The following is a 22,377-nucleotide window of genomic DNA, read 5'->3' on the forward strand; positions in this document are numbered from 1 at the left end:
AACCTCAATCAAATCTGAATTAGCAAGAAACAACATAAGTTTGTCCACAGTGTTGTCTCCCTCGGTTTGCGCCACGTCTTGCCAAAGGTGTTGGAATACGCCACGGCAGAATCCACGGCGAACACTGAGGGGGAAAATCTAGCACAAGGGAGAAGAGTTTGAGCGATGCCAGCTGCTTTGCCATCTGTCACTGTCAAGACTCCACTTGTGGGACACTGAAACAACTTCCTTGAAAAGTAGCCGAGATAATCCACAATAGTTTTCACTTGCAATCTCGATTCCCCTGTTGGAATTCACCATTCCACCGTGTGAAGCGGAGATGGTTAATTGGTGGCGAAATGCAGGAGATGTTGGCCGTCCTTTCACGTACATGTGCATATTTTGAAGTGCGCCACGAGCCAATCTTGGCAATCAATTCTGAAATTGCCTTTCAAGTGAATAAACGTGTGATATATTGTCTAGTTTGGAGCTCGGAGCCAAGTTAGGCTCGCTTTTAGCAAACGAGTTGTGTTATATCAGCAGTTCACCAGTGCCGCTTCTGTTTTTGAGTTCTCATACGTTAAACTCGATGCTCAAAGTCTCCGGTTCTGCTTGTGCTTACTTCCACACAGGCGAGAGGCCACAGCCGAGGTCCTCGTGTCCTCTCGTCTTTGTCGCACAAACGCTCATCAAACCCGTCCAGATGGAGGAGCAGCACTAAATGAAAGTATTCAGTGTGAAAATCGCAGATTTTTTGCAGCGGTCATCTGGTGCGCTATCACAGAAGCCTTTTGTGAGATAGAAACGCTTGATAGAGGCTGCAGAAGTCTGGACAGCGTCTGGCCGTCTGTCCCGGTGGTCTAGCACATTAGGCGAGGGTGTACGAGCCTGTCAAAACAGGAAAATTAGACCACGGGGGTCGTCAGTAAACTAATTGGGTAACAAAGAGCATACGCAGCCCCGCAAACCCTCGCTTTAACGGAGATAAGAGAGTTCACGTCTAATGCGTTCGGAGGGGGGAGTTCACTCTTATTTATTTACCTATGACTCAATAACGAGAATAATTTTACGAAGACCCAAAATCACGTTGTGCTTTAATGCTGCCCTGGAAGATTATGCAAATGGTTGCTACCTCGTGCTGAGCGTTTTCTTCATCCGCATTCATGTTTCAGAGCTTGTATCACATCTGATCACGTAGCTTTCATACCAAGAGAGGAATTTGCGCAATGCGATGACGTTTCGTGCGATCGGTTGCCCGGCAGATGCCACCTGCCTCCCCGGGCCTCCAGGTATGCTGATATCTGTACAGGTGTACGGGACATACAGAGAACACCTTGTTATTGGCCCAATAGCTAGGTCTTGCTGTAGGAGTCGACTGCAAGTTGCATGCAAAGATCAAAGAAGCCCGCAATTGGATTCAAAGTGGAAATTTAAATTGAAATAGGGGGATCTATGGGGAAGGCACGCCGTTTCACGAGCCGAATCTGAGCACAAGAGCAGGGCATGTTCCTCTGCCTCCTAGACATTATTACAATGCAAAGCAAACATTATGAATTCAGCGACGCCATGTCCTCTTCACATAATATGCATGAGTTATGCGCAAAGTGCATTCAACTTTACACGAGTCAAGCAATCGAACGCTCTACCTTTGTTTGCTTTCAAGTCTGCTCGAATTTGTTCAGGTTGTGTTGTGTGGCTGTTTTTATTCATTGTGATTTCAGGCTCATTTGTGCACGCACAGTGTTGTTGCATCTACACAATGGTAATTGCTGTCCACTATCAGATATTGGCACACTTTAAAGAGATAGTTGATGCAATAATGACTTTCTGTCATTATTTACTACATTATTTGTTCACATGATGTGATAAACCCTGTTTTTATTTGGTTTATAAATTGCTTTTGTTAATTTAATATTAATTAACATTTTATTGTAGTGTTTTAATATTGTTATTATTTTTTATATTTGTTTTATTTTAATTTTTTTGTGGATATTTTATTTCATTTATTTTATTTTATTATTTTTGTGCAAAAATCATTTGTGAAGAACAATCATTTGTGCAAAACTATCATTTAGCTTTGTGAGACTATATAGAACACAAATCAAATGAACAGTTTTGTTTTATTTTATTTTATTTTATTTTTTTTATTTTATTTCATTTTTTTTATTTTGTGGAAAAATGTTAAAGAGTTCTTTTTCATACCATGAAAGTTCACAGTGATTGCAGCTTTCAAAAAAATAAAATAAAATAATAATAATTTTTTGTTTACTAAATATCTTGCCCTTCTTCACATCTTGTGAAATATTCTACATCAGTTGTCAATGGTGTTTAAACTCTTTTCTTCAGTGATTTCAGTCATTTTCAGTGATAAATGACTTGATTTTTTTGTTTTCCTCATGCAAAACTACGTCATTTAGCTTTGTGAGACTATATAGCGAACAAATCAAATGAACATTTTTATTTTATTTTATTTTATTTTATTTTGTAACTTTTACAGAGCTCTTTTTCATACCATGATGGTTAATAGTGATTGCAGCTGTCTAAAAAAAACTAAAATAATTTTTTATTTACTAAAAATCTTGCCCTTCTTCACATCTTGTGATATATTCTGCATTCTGCACCAGTTGTCAATGGTGTTTAAACCTACCTTAATGCCTTGACATTCTTTTCTTCAGTAATTTTCAGTGCTGAATGGCTTGAATAAGTGTGTTCTCCTCATGCAAATCTATCATTTAGCTTTGTGAGACTATATAGCACACAAATCAAATAAACAGTTTTATTTTATTGTATTTTTTGTTTTGTTTTGTTTTGTTGAAAAAAATTGTAAAGAAATGTTTACAGAGCTCTTTTTCATACCATGACGGTTAATACGATTAGTGATTGCGGCTGTCTAAAAAAAAATGAAATAATTTTTATTTACTAAAAATCTTGCCCTTCTTCACATCTTGTGAAATATTCTGCGTTCTGCATCGGTTTTCAATGGTGTTTAAATCCGCCACGATGCCTTGACGCTATTCTTCAGTGATTTTCAGTAATAAATGGCTTGAATTTCTGTGTTTTCCTCATGCAAAGCAGCTGTCACTTAGCTTCATGAGACAGTATAACATGCACAAATCAAATGCACAATTTTATAGGTGCATGCAAAAACCAGCTGGCATACAGAGGGTGAGTAAATGATGACAGCATGTTCATTTGTGGGCGAACTATCACTTTAAGTGCATTTCTTTTTAAATTGTGCCATTATAAATCTGGCCCATCACAGTATATCGCTGGGTGCATGTGCTAATGAAGTCCCCAGCAGCCCTCTGACTGTACCGTTCAGCCCTGGAGGAGAGAGACAGCGACAGGAAGAGCTCCTGTCCTGGAGGCTAAGTGCTCATTAAACCAGATGGCATTAGAGCTGAAACCTTTCTGTGCCTGACGCTTCAAAACACGCCGAGATGACAATATAAGTCCAATGTAAGGTGCTGGCTAGCATCTACCTCTCGTTTTGTAATTCATCAGATCAACCAATATCAGGAAATGCGACGTGTCAAAGAAAACGAGAGATGACAGACAAAACACGTTGTACAGCATGTCCCATTCGTAATCTCGATTAAAAGCCGTTTGAGTTTGCGTCGGCCGTTGTTTAGGAGGTAAATAGGACACGTTTGCGCCTTGAGAAAAGATTGCGATTAAATCAGCGCCGAGTCGAACTATGTTTTAAAGCAAGGTGATTTTGAATAAATATGCATGGTTCCTATAGCAACGGCGAACAGTGCAAAACGATAGGCCCGAGCGAACCTCAATGGGTGTTCCTTAAAAGATTGGTAGAGCCGGAGTGATTCTCAATTTAATCGATTTCAAACGAAAAAGTCAATTTAACAAAGTTGAAAAGAGAAAGCCGCAGAGAGGCGAGGAGGAGGAGGGGGGCTGAAAGCATTCTTTTGCACTCAAGCAGTAAACTAACTACGGCACGCGGGCTGAGATTTCTTCCCCATTATCTCCCACCTCACATTTGCTCTTAGGCAAGCAGTTTAAAAGCCAAGCGATTGAGCCAGTGATCCAATTTGAAATGCAGAAATGATTAGAGCAGCTTGCCTCATTTCATATCGAAATTCTCTGATTTATGACAGGGCAGGCGCCAAGATCTATCTCCAAAGGGAATTAGCGTGCAATTTCTCTTTTTGCATATTTCCGTTATTTAGCCTCCCAATAGCAGATGCTCGCTCGAAAAAAAAAAGAAAGAAAAAAAAGAAGAAGAAGCAAAGACGGCACCAAGGAGGAGGTATCTTTTCATTTTAGGCGATGAAACCACTGCCATTTAAAAAGAGCAGGCTGGAACGGATGACAGACATGGGAATATATTTTCTGGGCTAGATAGTGATTTTGAAAAAATACAGGGCTTTATTTAGTTTATCAAACAGCACATGAAAAGGAGAAACATCAGGGTTTATTTTTAGAGAATCCGTAATTTTGCGTGGATGCGTGTGAAGGGGATTTGGACGTGGAAGGGGAAAAAAAAAAAAAAAATGTCCCCCGCAACTCACCCGTCCGGCAAGCCCGAGGAAATATTAATACGCGGAGATAACGAGAGCTGCAGGAAAATCTGCCTTAATGAAATTTCCAGTTGACCACATGCAATTTGTTTCATCACGGTGAACAACTAATTGAAGTCGCCGTATCGAGGGTGCGTTATGTTGTAAACAGAGTCTTAGAGCAGGTCCGGTCCTGTTATCCTCACCTTCAGCCCGCACCTCTGCCTCGAACCTTCACACGTCAGCCTGACATACGACATTCATATATTCATATAGAGGTGGATGCACCGAGAGAATACAGTGTGCTGTGAATACAGTGTGTGTGTGTGTGTTAGGAATGGACATCACAAATGGTTCTGAATGGCTTGTTTGAAAGAAAAAATCTATCATTTATGCATTGAAAAGACACTTTTATACAAATCGACTTGCGTTACATTAAAGGTATGCAGTTCATGCATTCGCTGGGAATGTAACCCGTGACCTTGGCGTTGGTAGTGACATGCTTGACAGGAATTGCATTCAAACTAAAACTGAATTCAAAATGATTTGTTTTTAATTTATTTATGTCCTTGAATCTCTGCATTTCAATATATGTAAATGTAGGATGTAAATCTAACAAACCCAAAAGCCATTAATTTGGCTTGAAATTGTATAAATTTAATTGTATAAACATTGTCGTATCATTTTTGCTTTTTTTGTAGTTTTTAGCTTTGGCAGCCTTATTTATGTATTTATTTATTTGCATGCTTTTGTTATATAATTGTAACACTGTGGTTAGTTTTACTGCCTTTTTATGTTGCTAGTTAATTATAGTCAAAATAATTCTTTTTTTTTTCCCAGTGTGACCTCTAACCATTTAAACAAATATTAAAAGTATTTATTTGTTTATCTATTTATTTATTTTGCATGCTATTTTGCATGTCTATAGTGAAAATTACTATGTTACTAAGGACTAAAGTTACTATGACTAGTCAAGTTACTAGTCAAAATAGTTAGTTTTTTGTTTATTTGTTTATTTTTGTTTGTTTGTTTGTTTTTTGGAAATCCCAATGTGACCTCTAACCATTTAAACATTATAATTTATTTATTTATTTGTTTTTTTTGTTTGTTTTTTTCTTTTTTGCATGCTTTTGTTACTATGACTGGTCAAGTTACTAGTCAAAATGTTTATTAATATATATTTTTTTGAAATCCCAATATAACCATTTAAACAAATATTATTTATTTATTTGTTTGTTTGTTTATTGATTGATTAATTTGCATGCTTTTGTTATATTTTTGTAACACTATGGTTAGTTTTTTACTGCTTTTTTGTTACTAGTTAATTATAGTCAATATATATATATATATATATATATATATACATATTTATTTATTTATTTATTTATTTATTTTATCGGAAACCACAACCTCTAACCATTTAAACAATTATTTATTCATTAATTATTTATTATTTATTTACACATTTTTACACCTTTAATTTTACATACATTTGCATTACAAATACATTGTGAGATGGGTAATTTTCCAACATTTTCATTGTTATAAATGTAATATTTCATTGGTTGCATTAAGAAATCTCCAAAGCCAGAAATTTCAATTTGGTCTAATACATATACTGTAAATGTACTACAAAAAACATGTATTACATTGTATTTTATATTTAAATGCATAGACTCTTGGTTGATATATAATAATAATAATAATAAACGTATTAACATTTGACATATCCTGAATTTCAGATGTTTATCATGTGTACATGTGACAAATCCATATGTAACCATATTTCTCATGCTAAATAAAATTTTTCCCCACGCTTACCAAAAGAATGAAATGATGTGGTCGATTTAAAGGCTTAAAATCACAAGGTATAACCCACTTTTAATCTCTTCCCGCGCAGTTCGATGGCAGAAATGAAGAGCGCGTAGCGCGGACACTGGGATTTGGGCTTGTGGCGCGCTGGGGGCCGTGGCGGCGGTCGGTCAGCGGCGCTATCATTAGCCCGTTGTTTACACACAGGCCTGGAGTCAGGGTGGCTCACAGTGTCACCAGCCACTTTCTTCCCTTCACCTCCTTCAGCTGATCAGAGGATCAGGGTATCAAGGCCGGATTAGCGGCGACTTGGGATTTGTGTGATTGGTTAATTTATTGCGGCGATGGCGGGTCTTTCATCTATGGCAACATTTAATCAGCTGCCGCCACACAGGCTATTACAGGTTAGCTCCTTTCTGCGGGCCTCCGCGCCACTGCCATCAGCTCCATCACAATTCCCCCTGAAATTTCCAAATTATCTGGAACAGGCTTTAGCTGCTCCGTAATAAAAATTAGAGCTGATTCCCGATAGAAGCTTTCGCTCGTACCGGGCCAATTATAAATAGTACAGCCGCGGCTCGGAAAGAGGTGGAGGAGAGAGAAAAAAGGGAGGGAGGGAAAAAAGCCAACTCTGAGGGATGTTAGCGAGCAACTTATCGGCAGCCCCTGCTTCCCTGCTTTGATCCAAATCCGACCAGCTGAAAATTTATATTAGATTTTATCACACAGGCCTAAGTCGTGAAAAATCAATGAAGGTTATCTTTTATGTTGCAGCAACTTGTGGAAATATTGATTTTCATTTTATAGCGAATTTGGAGCATCAGTTTGTAATCACTCGCTCGCTGACTACACTGTTTTGGTCACTGTATCTCTTACACATGGAGAGAGAGAGAGAGATGGCGAAGCACTGGAGTGAGACTAGAGATCTGTTACTTACACACAGCGCCTCCGGTGAAGGTCTTAAATCAAGCGTCACCTCGGCATCTGTCTGCAAATGAGAGACGCTTTCGCTTCACTTATACATCGACGAGAGATTGCAAAGCATTATCAACTGGTTTATTATGGCGTGCGTGTGTTCATTTGCAAGCTGTTTTTGATCACTTTTGTTTTGCTTAATGATATTAACCTTGAAGATTGTTCATTTGAACATATTGCAGCAGATTTAGAGGCTGTCTTTGATATTTAGATGTCTTAAAATCATTCTAGTGCTGAAATCACAGATTACACTATATTTTTTAAACAAATGGTTTCAATTGATGCATTGTGATGCAAGGGTGTCTGAGAGATTGATATAGAATGCAGTAACTATACAGTGCAAAGTATGGAAATGTTGCAGATGTTTGGAATAATTAAGATTTGTTTTAGGTGTTTTGATTGTTTTCAGATTGATTTCTGAAGGATCATGTGACACTGAAGACTGGAGTAATAGCTGCTGAAAATTCTGCTTTGCACCACAGAAATAAATTACATTTTACATGTAATTAAAATAGCAAATGTTTATTTTAAATTGCAATAATATTTCAAAACGTTTATGCTTTTACTGTATTTTTGATCAAATAAATGTAGCCTTGATGAGCATGAGAGACTTCTTTTAAAAAACAAAAGGAAAGGCAGGTAAAAATGGTAACTTCTAACCAGTAGTGTAAATATTTATATAATATCCAAATATATTTCTATGCAAAATTGCATTTTAAATACAAAATAATGATAACAAACCACAACACATTAAACATGGTCATGTCATGTATTTTTAAAAAAATACTAGCTTTTGATCATCTGCCTACGGCATAGAGAATATAATATTGATGAACAGTAGGATTTGCATCTCATGATACTCATCTACAGATAATATTTCACATGCATGGCCATTTTTTCATGAATTGCATCATTAACTGCTTTGGTTGGAGAGCTTCTGGGCCTTAAAAGAAAGAGAGAAAGGCAGACAGACAGGGCAGACCTTTGCTTCTGAATAAGAGATGACTCCAGACGGTGGGGATCAGAGAAAGGGTTAATCCGATTCTCATTTTAGATAGTTGTCGTGGCAACAATCAGACGGTCTCCGGTGCTCTTTGACAGGCCTGTAAAATTCTCAGGTCAGCCTGGATATAAGATGTTATTGTACGGCTAATTTGAGATGTGAAACGGGAGCTGTGTTAAATGACTGAGGGTTCTCTGTCTCTCTGCCAGTGTGGGGAAAGACGCCCACGCAGACGTCCAGGTGGGTGAGGCTGCCAGGTGAGGGGCAAAACACCCTTTACGACAAGGTTTTAGTGAAAGAAGCATGAAGAATGATTCAGTTGTTTCTCCTGAATTAGATGGAGAACAAATGGATCTTAATTGTTTCTCCTGAAATAAATGGAGAGCAAATGGAGACTTTGAAGTTTTCTGCATCTGCTGAGAAAAAGATCATTGTAATCTCATAAGGAATTATTATGTTTTGGAGTTTTTCACCTTTGTCTTAAATTGTGAGATACTACTCTTGATACCATAGAAGAAACATTGTGGGTTTCACAAAGAAGCTTTCAGTGAACAGTTCTTGAAAGAACCATTATCTTAGTGTGAAGAACATTAATGAACCTTTTTCCATAATAGGAACTTTTTGTTCAATGGAAAAGTTCCATGAATGTTAAAAATTGTTCATGGAACCATTGACACCAATAAAGAAATGTTCAAAATAAAGATTCCACAAAGAACCTTCGAGTAAATGGTTTTTGAATTACCTTTTTTACAGTTTGAAGACCATTTTAATAATCTGATGAACCTTTTTCCAAAATAAGACCTTTTTGTTCAGTGGAAAGGGTCTAAAAATGTTAAAGTTTCCTCATGGAATCTTTGATAGCAATAAAGAAACATGTTCAAAATAAAGGTTCCAAAATGGGGTTTTCACAGAAATGCCACAGAAGAACCATTGTGGGTTCCACCAAGAACCTTTGAGTGGATGGTTATTGAATTACCCTTTTTATATAGTTTAAGGATCCATTTTAGTGGACTTTTTCCACTAAGAGATCTCAACAGGAAATCATATGAAGAGTTCAGATGCAAAACCAGCTAAAAGCCATCTCGGTCAAAAATTAGTGAATGCTAAGTGCTCCTGACACATAGTATACGTCCATCAAATACTTTTACTTCAAACTCGCTAAATTCCAGCCTCAGCCCAATCAGAAGTACCAGTACTTACATAGAAACCTATACAAAGTAGCCGGAAAGAAATGCTAATTTTAAAGAAATACGTCAGATGGATTTAGAGGCTTTTGCATCTGAACTCTTCATATATTTCTCAATTGATTCTATTCTGTTCTCTTATATCTGAACTTTGCTCCCTTTATAACTGTACATGCTGTCTGTTTATTTCTTCTAAAAGATTTAAAGATAAATATCTGAGACAAAGTTGATTCTTAAATGAGCACTGAGCAACACTTCCTTTTGACAGATAGTTTGACAGTGTGTTTCTGACATTTTATCTGTCGTGAATGCATACTTTGCAGGAGCAAATGGCTAAAGCTCAACACTCAGCACTGTGGACTCGGGAAAGGAAATGATGTCACGTGAGCTGCCTGAGAGTGACTCCAGCCCATTTTCACTTAGCTAAACTATTTCTGCTGCACTCTAATGAAGGTGTGCCTGGGGCGTCACGTCTAATGGCCCAGAAAGACAGACATTTTGCCTGCCAGTAATGGGCTACTGTAACAGCTGTCCAAGATCTCTACCAATCCTGCCTCGGAGTGAGGAGATGATGTACTCTAGGCTTTCATTGGCCTTTAAAAAAAGCCATTTGAAAAATGAAATAGAAAAAAACTGGCATAGAGAACAGTCAGGCAGCAGCAGCGGCCCTTTCTCCACAAAAGGGTCTGAGTGCATTTTAGTAGCTTTTCTCTATCTTACCGCTTTCACCTTATAGATAGAACTTAAAGCGGTGCGTTTCGACCTCGGCCAGAAAAGAAAAATGACGTTACACATTCGGAATAATTTGCCGGAGCATTATAAAAACGCAACCTCAATCGGCCCTTTGAAATGGATACTGATTCTTTAAATTCTTCTCGGCCCGTCGCAGGAAATAGTGAGATGGTGGCGATAGGGAGGCACAATGTGGCCAAAGTTCAGTCCTGAACGCTCGCCTTCTCCTCGCCGAAAGCCGTCCGCATTCTTTTTGCAATTCCCAGGCACCTGAGATCAGGCTGTAATCGGAGAGATCAGAAACTGGATCGTTGGGAAAAATTCGGGCTGATAATTCCACACTCTCCGGAGTTAAATGAGAGGACGCTGGGCTGGTGGAGAGGTTATTGATACTGAACACACCATTAAATTCTAGAAACTGCTTGAGCTTCAGTGTCACTTCTCATCATGTGCACATATATATCCCAGAATTCTCTACAGAAGAGACTAGTTGTCGTCCTATTCTTGTCTGTCCTAAAAAGGTTCAGTTTTATCTTTATTCTCTTTTACTGGAGGAAGGATGTTAAATCAGTGCCACTTAATGTTTTTAGAGTTTGTAGAAATGTAAAATTTTTGGATTTTTATGATGTAGTAAATGATGTTATTGCAAATTGTGATAAAATAAACCAGCTTGTTTAATGATTAGAAAGCAGCATTTTATACTCTTAAGGCTGCATTTATTTGACCTAGAATACAGTGAAAACAGTAATTGTAATTTTATTTTTATAATATAATATACTGATGCTTTCAAGACAAACACTTATTTTTGGACATTTAACAAACCTACAGTAAATAATCAATCAATAACTGAAAATACATAATAATCTTGGTGACAAATCAGCAGAATTTACAACAACATTGTAAAATAGATCACAGAAAGCATTTAAGTTTACAAAAATAAAAATAAAATGATGCACAAGATCTGTAAAATGTTTAGTCGCAAAGCAAGGGTCATGACCCAAAACTGTCACACTCGCTGTGTTAGAAATGCAAGAAAAAATTTGAATGAATCATATAATCTTTATTGTTGAGCCCTGTTGAAAATCATAAAGTTCGTTGTGCTTATGAGCTTGATGCTAAATTGTCCTCAAATAAACTAATGATTTGTGTTTGTGTGTGTGTGTTATCTCCACTGCTGCAGAAGACGAAGCCGCACGTCCCGCTGGTGCTGAACGCAGGCCCCAGGTGGCTGCTGGATGTGACTTGGCAGGGAACAGACGACAACAAGAACAACTGTGTGGTTTACAGCAAAGGTAAGAGGACGCTTTATCTGGCCCGTACCAAACACACCAGTGCCGCACACTTCCGCTATCTGCATCTCTCTTCTTTCTTTCCTTTTGACCCACGTGTGTGTGTCACAGCTAATGCTCAAAGATGTGTAGTGTGGTTTCGGTTCCCATGTCTCTTACATCTATTAGCGGTGTGATTTGTAATGTAAGGTCGTGGGGTCGCAGGTCATTGCGGTTTTGCTATGACAAATGTCATTGGCTGACATTTGCTTTGTTGACATTACTTTCCGTGTTTCCAAATGCATTTTAACAGCGGATAGCCCAAAGGCGTGACTGATTCACGCGTGTTTCTTCAAGCATCAAGCTGCGCACATGTAGCAAATCATCTGGACTTCAAACGCAACATTAAGATCTAATAACCCATCCGTGCTGTCTAAACTTCACACAGTATGGGTGAGAATACACAACTTCAGGTAGCAACATGTTATCACTCTTAGTATTCCACCAGAATATTATCATTTCTACAGTTGTTATTACTGTAAAATCATAATAAATTCCAAGCCAGGCTCACTGGAATACATGCCTGTGGCAACATTTGTGCGAAATGATGTTACATTGCACGTTTCACATCAATTTCGAAATGAAATGTCCACTGAGTGGTGTTCAGTTGATTTTATTACATTGGTTGCTGTTTGAAATTAAATGATGGGTAAAATACACTAAAAGGTTGTACTGCCTGCACTAAACCCCAGCATAAACCTAACTGACAGTGTTAACGAAAGCAAACCTGAGGTAAAAGTGCATTTAATGAAGTACCCATTTAATATTAGCTTGCCTTTACAGGTCTTCGAGCTCTTTAGTTATGACTTGTGTTTCACGAGATTCATACCTGATGCTCCGCGTCGCAAGTGCAGCGCTGTACCGGGTGAGCTACCAAGCAAGTTTACTGTGGCAGAAAAGCCACGCATATGCAGCTGGTTTTGTGATGCAAACATCAAAATGTATTACAAATGACTATGCACTTATGGTAAATCTGTTTTGAGGTCACATATTCAAAACAAAGAAAGAAACAAAGGCATAGTTTGATGATGCTGTGATTTGGTGTGGAATCATGGCATTTGTCCTCTTCATTCCCATAGCCAATGCAATCCCGACTGGCAGAAATTATTTTCATGAATGCGCTAATGTATTAAAGATTCATTAATGTCACTAGTATGAAGCAGGGTGGGGCTGAAAGCCGTAGAAGCGAAACTAAGCCGCTGAAGCAATTGCTAAAGATGCATAGTCATGCATATGTGGGGTAAAGCAGCGCTGTTTTCTCATACTAGATAAATTTTAGTGTGTTAAAATTCTGTTAGAATGCTGCTCTGTGCGTTTGCCACCTGTCTGATAAAATGCATAGCACATTAAAGTGTCTTTGATGTTTCTATGTTTTCTACAAAATAGAACTGGAAATCGAGGATGTATGAAGTCATTGGCAGGTGATGCAATGACAAGGGATGGGTGACTAGTTATAATCGCTTATTTATAGCTTATAGCTTATAGCTTATAAACGATGCATTAAGAGCTAGGGGGTGAAAACTTTTGAACAGATTGGAGATGTGTACATTTTTCTTATTTTACCTAAATATCGTATTTGTTTCATTTAGTACTGTCCTTCAGAGGCTACAGAAGATGTTTCCCATGTTTCCCAGAAGACAAAATAAGTTAAATTTACCCTGATCTTCAAATTAAAAAAATTAATTCCAATGCATCATTAATTCTTAATGCATCATGTTTCCTTCTGAAGAATCAGTAAGCATTTGAACCTTCTGTAATAGTTGCATATGAGTCCCTCATGTCTTCAGTGTTAAAAGATGCATCTCAAAATCATACAGTCATTGTTGAGAAGGGTTCAAATACACAAAAATGCTGGAAAACCAAATAATTTGTGGGACCTTAAGGATTTTTCTGAAGAACATCAGGCCGTTGAACTGTTCAGGACAAACAATTCAACTATTATTTTCTCTTGTTGACTATATGTAAACGCCTTTTATGTGAAATATCTTATTCAGGTCAGTACTAAATAAACAAAAACATGTGTTTTGTATGATCCCTGTAAAAATAATTAACATTTTGCAGATGTAAACTTTTGACCACAACTGTAACACTGTTCTAGTGGTTTTTGGGTATTTTAATAAACAAAAAAAACCCTACAAATTGTGCCTTTAATCAATAATCTGACCAGTAATGATAATTTGTGTCAACAGGAATAAAAGTTGTTGTTGTTTTATTGCCGTTAGTGGTCATTTCAGCTGGAAACCACAGTGAATTGTCTGTATAGGTATGTTTTTAGAGTTTTGTAAAAATGTAGGTTGCAGTTTACCAAAAATGGTCATTACAATTTTGTGTGTTAGCTAGTAGCATGTTAACAGAGATTTGCTGTAGAAACAACCAGATTTTTTGAGGAAAATGTGTCACTCTGTAAGCTGTTTAGGGTTTTTGCCATAGCGTTGCTGCTTGGTTTGCTGGGTTGTTGGTTGTAGGGTGATTGTCACAGTGTTGCTGTGTAGTTGGTGGAGTATTGTGTGTGGTCACTATTTTGGCTTGAGTCCATCAATGTGAGTCAACAGATTTGTTCTTGCCCAGTCTCTCAGCCACCACTTCTTAACAAGGTAATAGGTATCAGCTAAGGTGTTAGTGAAGTAATTTCAGTCTTTAGCTTAGCAAGTAGTCACTATTGTATTTTAGCAGGAACAGTTTCCGTGATATGTTTTTGTATGAGAAGCATGCTGACATGACAACTTGAAGTGTTGTTTTTTATGAATGCATGCTTTGATGGCTAAATTGCATAGAGGTGCATGTATAAACAAGTAAATAAGCAAAGTACAAGGATTCCAGTGCGAGAGCTCCCATTTAGCCAAATGTTTTTGAGTGATTATGACTCTCTCTGCATTGAAACAGAGTTTCTTCCCCCTCAAAGTGAACACGAGGCAGACGTGGGATTTTTCGTTTTCCCAGCTCTCATCTTCTAATCACTGCACTGCACTGTGGGGCTGATCCTCTTTACCAGCGCCTTCATTTGTGCACTTTATCAGCAAATCATTAAAGTTTTGATAAGCTGTTAAAGAAGATTACGCAGTTCTTTTAAAATCGTTTAATCTTTTTGCCAGGAGACTGAATATGGGAAACAAAAAGGCTAATAACAGGATTTCTGGAGTGTTTTGTTAAGTCTCTATAATTTCTTCTCTGCCTTTGTATTTATTAGCGAGAGGGAACGACTCCACTACGAGGTCACCGATTCATATTTGCTGGACTGTATTTTATCAAATAGATAGTTAGGTTTTGGATGTCTGATTGGATATTTAAATGTAAATGCATGCTTATTTTCTTTTATTTTTTTTACATTTATATTACTTTTGCCATCTTATAATGCTCAAACTTAAAATTTAAATATTTTAATTAACATTTAAAAAAATATTTAAAATACAAATAATTTAATAACACTGTTAAATGTAATGTTTAGTAAATCTGAAACTTCAGTAACATTTAAGATGATTTTATTTATTTATTTACTATAGAAAATACAATTTTAATATCAGCATTTATAATTAATCATATTCTGCCATAACATTTGTTCATGATATGCACTTTTGCTTGTGCTTGCCTAAATAATGAGGGATAAAATAAATAAATAGGTACATTTAAAAAAAAAATGAGACTCTGAGGAAGAAAATAATGCACATTTTTCCTATTGGCTGACATACTTGTTTAGGATACAACATTTATTGACATTTTATTGCGAATAGTTGCATCAGCGTTCTCTCAAGGCCTTGAACGTTCACAGTCCAGTCCCTGTACACAACATCACCCTCACCACGCTAAAACATTTTCTGTGAACAGACACACATGGTGAAGATGGGAACTGTGTGTTTGCTCCAGTAATAAATGCATCCCACAATCCTGTACAGTTTAATCTGTTATATTCAGGACTGTTGGGTGTGTGTGATTCCCTGCGGGCGGCTCTGAGCGACCAGTGGAGGACTCACTGTAAATAGCGCAGCAAGAATAATCAGGGAAACTAGGAACAACAAACCTGTAAACAAACACTTGTCTTATTATCTCCCATCTTTTTAGCCTCGTCTTTTTTTCTGAATATAGATGCTTTAGATTGACCTGTGTGCAATGTCTTTTTGCTCAAACATTACGAGGTCTTTACACATATCTGCTGTGTTTTTCTTCTTCAGTGTATTATTGTGGAATTATCTATTGTCTAAACAGCATGCAATAACAAAGTGAACTGTGATTGGTTGATTTACATGTCAGTCAGATGTTCTTTTCCTACATAAGTGGGCGGTTCTTGGCCAGGTATACGGTGAGAGTTGAAAGTCTGGCTCTTCGTGACTAAATTGACTGAGGCAGCTTTGAATTGTCACAAATCTTACACTTATTTTGTCTTAGAGCCAATTTATTATTTATGTAACCTAGTTGTGTTGTTTTTCTGAGATGTTAATGTGTCTGTCAGACACTTAAATGACACTCCAGATCGAATTTATTCTTTTGAAATTTGGGCAGCAGACAGTTGAGCTCTTGTGCGTTTGGACAGCAGATATTCTGCTCTAGTGTGTCTGATTATTTAAAGGTCACCTAAATTTTTGCTCTAAGCCTCTTAGAAGCAGGAACAGTCAGATAGAGCATGTCAGAGGAGTCGAGGGGGAAATTTGGCCATTGTGCGTGTGGAAATTGACCAGTGTAACGAGAGCGTTTTACATAAGCTCATAGACCGCAGGACTGGACTAATTCACTGTGTCTTTGTGCAGCTCATATTCTGTAATTCCTCTCCATCTGATTCTCCTCCACACATCTCTATTGTGCGGTTGCGTTGACGGAGTCAGAGCCTAGATGCGTTACCGTGACCTCCGTCGTCTACCTTGACCTCCTGCCTTTTCTTTTCGTAATCTTCTGTCTCTCATCTTCTATCTGTGTATATAGGCACTAGGGATGGGAATCATAAAGAACAGAGTGAATCTGATTCACATCCTGATTCCACTTAAAGGGATCGTTCAGAATTCAAATTCTGTCATTAATTACTTACCCTCATGTCATTCCAAACCTATAAGACCTTTGTTCATCTTCAGAATACACATTAGGATATTTCTGATGAAATCCGAGATCTTTCTGACCCTGCATAGACAGCAGTGGTATCACATTCAAGGCCCAGAGAGGTAGTAAGGACATTGTTAAAATAGTCCATGTGACATCAGTGGTTAAACTGTAATTTTATGTCATTCTGTCACATGTTAACGGATGTCCTTGCTACCTTTCTGGGCTTTGAACATGTCAGTTGTGTTGCTGTCTATGCAGGGTCAGAAAGCTCTTGGATTTCATCGAAAATAGCTTAATTTGTGTTTCGAAGATGAACAAAGGTCTTACAGGTTTGGAACGACATGAGGGTGAGTAATTAACGACAGAATTTTCATTTTTGGGTGAACTATCACTTTAACAATTCCTGTTGTTCCATGATTCCATTGATTCTTTAAAGATTCCATTGATTCTTTTAGTGAACTGAAGAAGGACCCTCTGCAAATAACCAGCCCTTATTATATATTAGGGCAAGTCACTATAGGCATAACCATTTTTTCCCCATTTTTTTGACTATTTTGTTTCCATAGCATCCAAATAGAATGCATATCTTCATAGGCCATTTTCTCCAATATTTCAACAGAATGCAATAAGAATTTTGAACCTGGCTGTATCTAGTGTTTAGATTTCTATTCTGGAAGTCTATACAAATGCTGGGTTAAAAACAACCCAACTTGGGATATTTGGCAACCCAGCGCCGGGTAAATACTGGACAGAGCACATGCTGGGTTATTTTGACCCAGCTGGTTGGGTTAAATGTTTTTACCAAACATGCTGAAACTATTGTTGAAAAATTATATTGCTGGTTTAAATATTTAGTAAATGGACTGGAACTTATAAAAAAAACACACACAGAATTACTGGAGCCAACAGCAATAATCAATAATAATCAATTAGATGACCATTCATTATTAAGCAAGAACACATGGACAAAATACAAGACAAACTGACTTTATTTGGGTGAATACAGCATAGTTTACAATATTACATACATTTAAACTCATTTAACAAGTATTTTAGACAAAAAAATGTAACATTTGAAAGTAGCACTTTAATTTTAGCGTATTCAACCATTGTCTGTAATCGTTTTTTACAGAAATAGCGCTAATTCTCATGCCGGTGTGTCACAGAAATCTGAGCCGGTGAAGGGCTGCTGTTCGTTGGGGTAACTGTGAACTTCAGACCCCAGCCTCACGTTTCACTCGCAGCTAAAAGATGCCGTGACTGACTCCAAAACCTACTCATAAACAAACAGTACTGACATTAGAGAACATATTTTAATATCAAACTAAATTAAACTCAGTACAATTATGAATAAAATCTGTTTATTTTATGCAAGGCAAAAGATGTTTTCATCCTGCTAAACAACCGCTGATGATGCAGCTAACTGACATCTCATCCTTATGTTGCGTTGCGTAAAATGAAACAATTTACAGCACAGTAAAGACTTTATAATTATAATAAAATGTATACAAATCTTTATTTCACTGAAGAAGTGCACCAAATCTGCGGTACTGAGAACCACTTTTTCAGAGGATTTAAAAAGCCCACACTCTGACTGTAACGCAGCAGCTGGGTTGTTTCATCAGAGACAGGCTTAACCCAGCGGTTGGGTAAAAAAAAAATAACCCAGTGATTAAAAATGGCCCAGCAGTTTAGTTACAGAAAAACTACCCAGCACCTGGGTAAAAAAATATTAAAAATAACCCAACAAAATGACCCAACGGGCTGAACCCAGCATTTTTTTTAGAGTGTATTTAATTAGATAATGCCCAATTTGCATATTTAAACATTTAAGAAAATTTGAAATATAATCACTCAACTATGGAAACTATGGAAATTTTTTACCCTATTCACCTATTGTGTCTTGGCTTAAACAAAAATACTAAACAAAAGTCATTAAACTTAGTTTGGAACTAATTTGTGACTGGCTCATTAAAAAAGACCAACTCATGAGAGTCATTTTTCAACCATTTAAGCCTATATCAGACATGCTGTGTGTTTGTCATTGCATATAATAAGACCTTTTCTTGTTAATTATTGGCAGCCATTTTTACTTCGGTTGAAGCTCAGTTAAGTATGATTTATTTTGCAGCGGTGCTGTAGATTCAATATCAGTGCAGAAAACGCTAAGAAGCACTACCAAAACCAAATGTCATGCAAATGTTTTGCTTGCCATATTTTTTTGGAAGTGGTTCTGAATACAAACCTATCCTCCATTCCCATCCCTAATAGGCACCGAACTGTTTCATCACTGTACAAACCGAACCTTCAAACGTATATTTATCTCCATTTGTGTGCATGTCTTTGTGTAAGCGCAGTGCTGGGTGAGGGGTTTCACGCTGACAATAAAGCGCTCGAAGACGGACACATGCCAGCTGAGTTTGGAACGACACAAAAGACAAACGCTGTCGTGTTTTAAACTGTTAAGGCCATTAAATTGTTTTCATTTCATCTTCCCCTTTGAAAGGCACGGAGGCAAAGCACACGGAGGTGCCAGGGTTATTATCTCTTATCTTTGAACAGCGGAAAATACTGCGACGCATAATAACCAAACAACTGCACACAATGTAAAATTTCATTATCAGGGTGTTAAAACTGGGTTGTACCCTGAAGGGGTCCCCACCACAGCTCTGAGCGCCAGCGTAATTATGTTTAATTAAAATACAACAGAGATCAACAGAATCATTTTCATTAGGAAATTATTAATGATTCTACCGTAACAATAATTGATTGCAGTGAGCTGGGCTGCAAGAACAGACGGTCAGAGAGAGAGAGAGACGAGCGAGTTGCATAATTTTAAGTTGAGAGCACACACACATATAAACACACATACTTGTTTGACATAAAGTGTACTAATACAAGACAGTATCATTGTACTGAGACCAGAGGCTAACAGAAGGAATCTTGTTGAACATTTCCACATTATATTTGATTAACTTTAACATTTTAAAGAGAAGTTAAAATACCTCAGTTCTTGTAGCTGCTGTTGACTATAGCACAGTGATGGTGGTATCATAGGTTTTTGATGTATAAAATTGTACTGACTGTTTACCATAATCATGCAGCAGTCAAATATAATCATATTTACCAAACCATCACTTACAAAAATGTATCATGGTATTCTCAGAAATGCTGTGTGCTGTAAATACTGTGGTACATGGTACTGAGAAACTATCTGAACTTTTATCTGAAATGCTAGATGTGTTTCAGAGTACCATAGTATTACCACTGATGCCATGATTTTTTTGTAAGGATAGTAAACATCCAAAAAATATGATATATATATATAATATAATATATAATACTGTGGTAATTAAAATTGAAATGTGGTGTAAATATGCTATTAGCATGGTGGAAGCATATTAAAAAAAAAAACAAAAAAAACATGGTAATACTATGGTAGACATCCAAAAAACATCATACAACCATGGGGGAAAAAAAGCATGGTAAATGCCATGGTGCAAGTCTTCCAGTACCATGGTGTATTTTAGAGTACTATAGTATTATCATCAATGTTGTCATTTTTTTGTAAGGATGGTAAACGTCAAAAAACATGATTGCTATGGTAAATGTTTAAGTAACAGAGTATTACCATGGTGCATTTTTTAAATTAAATATGGCATTATTATGGTACATATTCAAAAAACATAATACTATGGTAATCAAAAATGAAATGTGGTATGACTATGGTGCCTGTTCAAAAATATGCTATTAGCATGGTGGAGGCATATTACAAAAAAAAAAAAAAACAAACAAAAAAAACATGGTAATACTATGGTAGACATGGCTGTTCAAAAACAGTATGACATTACCATTGTGCATGTTCAGAAAATATGGTAATATGATGGTAATTGGGGGGGGACGACATTACCATAATACCATGGTGTATGTTCAAATACGTATTACTGATTCTTTAAGCAGAAGGCTTTAGTGACACTGCTGTGTTTCACTCTGCATAATTTGTCAGTATGTACAGCTTTAGTAGCGCTGTGTGTGTGAGTGTGTGTGGATCACAACCTCCTGCTGCTACTATTAATTATGATTCAATTGTGTAGCTCTGGAGCTGCTAAGAGTGATGTTCAACTCCCCCGTGGCATTTCTAATCAGCTCATGAAGTACCTGCACCTGGAGTGAGTGTGTGTGTGTTTCAAGAGTGCGCGCACACCTCCTCTCTTGTAAGAGTGTGTGTGGGCTTGATGATTTAACCTGCATAATTGTATAATCGATGTTGAGAAATGCCTGTGCATCGATTTCCAGAGGGCAGACAGATCTCAGTGTCAACGTGAGAGCTGAGCTTTAACACACCGTCTGGAGCTGAGCCTTCAGAACAGAGACAGTAAACACTCCACTTCCTGTATCCCACAATACATCAGCAGATTATGGCAACGCATCTGTTATGCGGAGCTCTTTATGGAGGCTACTGAAATAATATAGACTTTCTGTTAGCATGTCCTGGTCGTATTTCACCCCAAAAATAAAAGTAAATAATATAAAATAAAAATGTTAAATAATTACATAATAAATAAATATGAATAAGTATCATATAAAATAAATATAATATTTAATAAAATAGAAATAAACATATTAGGGCTCATTATCATATATATGAAGAAAACAAGGGGGTGAAAACTGTTTGAATTTGAAGATCAGAGTAAATTAAACTTATTTTGTCTTCTGTAGCTTCTGAAGGGCAGTATTAAATGAAAAAAAATATTATATTTAGGCAAAATAAGAAAAATGTACACATCTTCATTCTGTTCAAAAGTTTACACCCCTGGCTCTTAATGTAATAGAACCTTCTGTAATAGTTGCATATGAGTCCCTCAGTTTCAAAAGATGGATCTCAAACTCATACAGTCATTGTTGGAAGGGGTGCAAATACACAAAAATGCTAAAGAAACAAAGAATTTGTGGGACCTGAAGGCAGTTTAACTGTTCAGGACAAACTTAAACAACTATCACTAAACAAAACAAACAAACAAACAAAAAAAACAGCTGTGGATCATTCAGGTAACAACAAAGTATGAAGAATCAAGTGTGTGTAAACTTTTGAACGGGGTAATTTTTATAAATTCAACTATTATTTTCTCTTGTGGACTATATGTAAATGTCTTTAATGTGAAATATCTTATTCAGGTCAGTACTAAATAAAAAATAGCATGCATTTTGTATGATCCCTCTTATTTTGGTAAAAAAATTAACATTTTTTAGATTCTGCAAGGTGGATATAAACTGTTGACTTCAACTGCTTTTTTTTTTTTTTTTTTTTTAAATTTCGACATTATTTTATTTATCTCATTACTACATCATTACATCATTACATACATTTATATGTAGTAGTATTTTTATTTTGATTGGGACAAAATGTGACACCCATCCATTCAGCCACACACCCTCCCTCTAAAATGATTGACAGGTCGAGAACAGTCTCTGATTTGCTAGATTTCTGATTGGCTACAAAAAAAGCACGGGCCGCTCCCCTGGCTCTTGTTGTGCTGTTTCCAGAGCCTGCGGCTGTCACAGAGACAGGTGTGATTTCTCAGGACACATATTTCCTTGATATTCAGTGTGAGACGACGGGGCCACAAAGCTCAGTAAAATAGATGTCTACAGTAGGAAGAGCGGCTATATTTTCATGTTTATTTCTTATTTGTGTACAGTGGGGTGACAATTCTTGTTTTGTGCACTGTGATTCTTCACACTCGATCTATATGTACCGTGATGCTCATTTCCCATTTCTAAATCGGTAAAATCCACCCACGCCGCGGCTATTTTTCCCATCT

The 22,377-nt window shown here is 37.0% G+C and overlaps 1 protein-coding gene across 3 annotated transcripts in view; it reads left to right on the plus strand.

Moving 5' to 3' along the window:
- Positions 1–22,377, plus strand: part of zfpm2a (zinc finger protein, FOG family member 2a) — a 197,431-nt gene that overhangs the window by 117,239 nt on the left and 57,815 nt on the right. For all 3 annotated transcript variants that reach the window (XM_051132039.1, XM_051132040.1, XM_051132041.1), the window contains one exon: positions 11,383–11,494. In XM_051132039.1, coding sequence (XP_050987996.1) covers positions 11,383–11,494 — 112 coding nt within the window. The remainder of the gene's footprint in view (positions 1–11,382; positions 11,495–22,377) is intronic.

The sequence above is a fragment of the Labeo rohita genome, chromosome 16, assembly GCF_022985175.1.
Source record: "Labeo rohita strain BAU-BD-2019 chromosome 16, IGBB_LRoh.1.0, whole genome shotgun sequence".
NCBI classification, from domain to species: domain Eukaryota; kingdom Metazoa; phylum Chordata; class Actinopteri; order Cypriniformes; family Cyprinidae; genus Labeo; species Labeo rohita.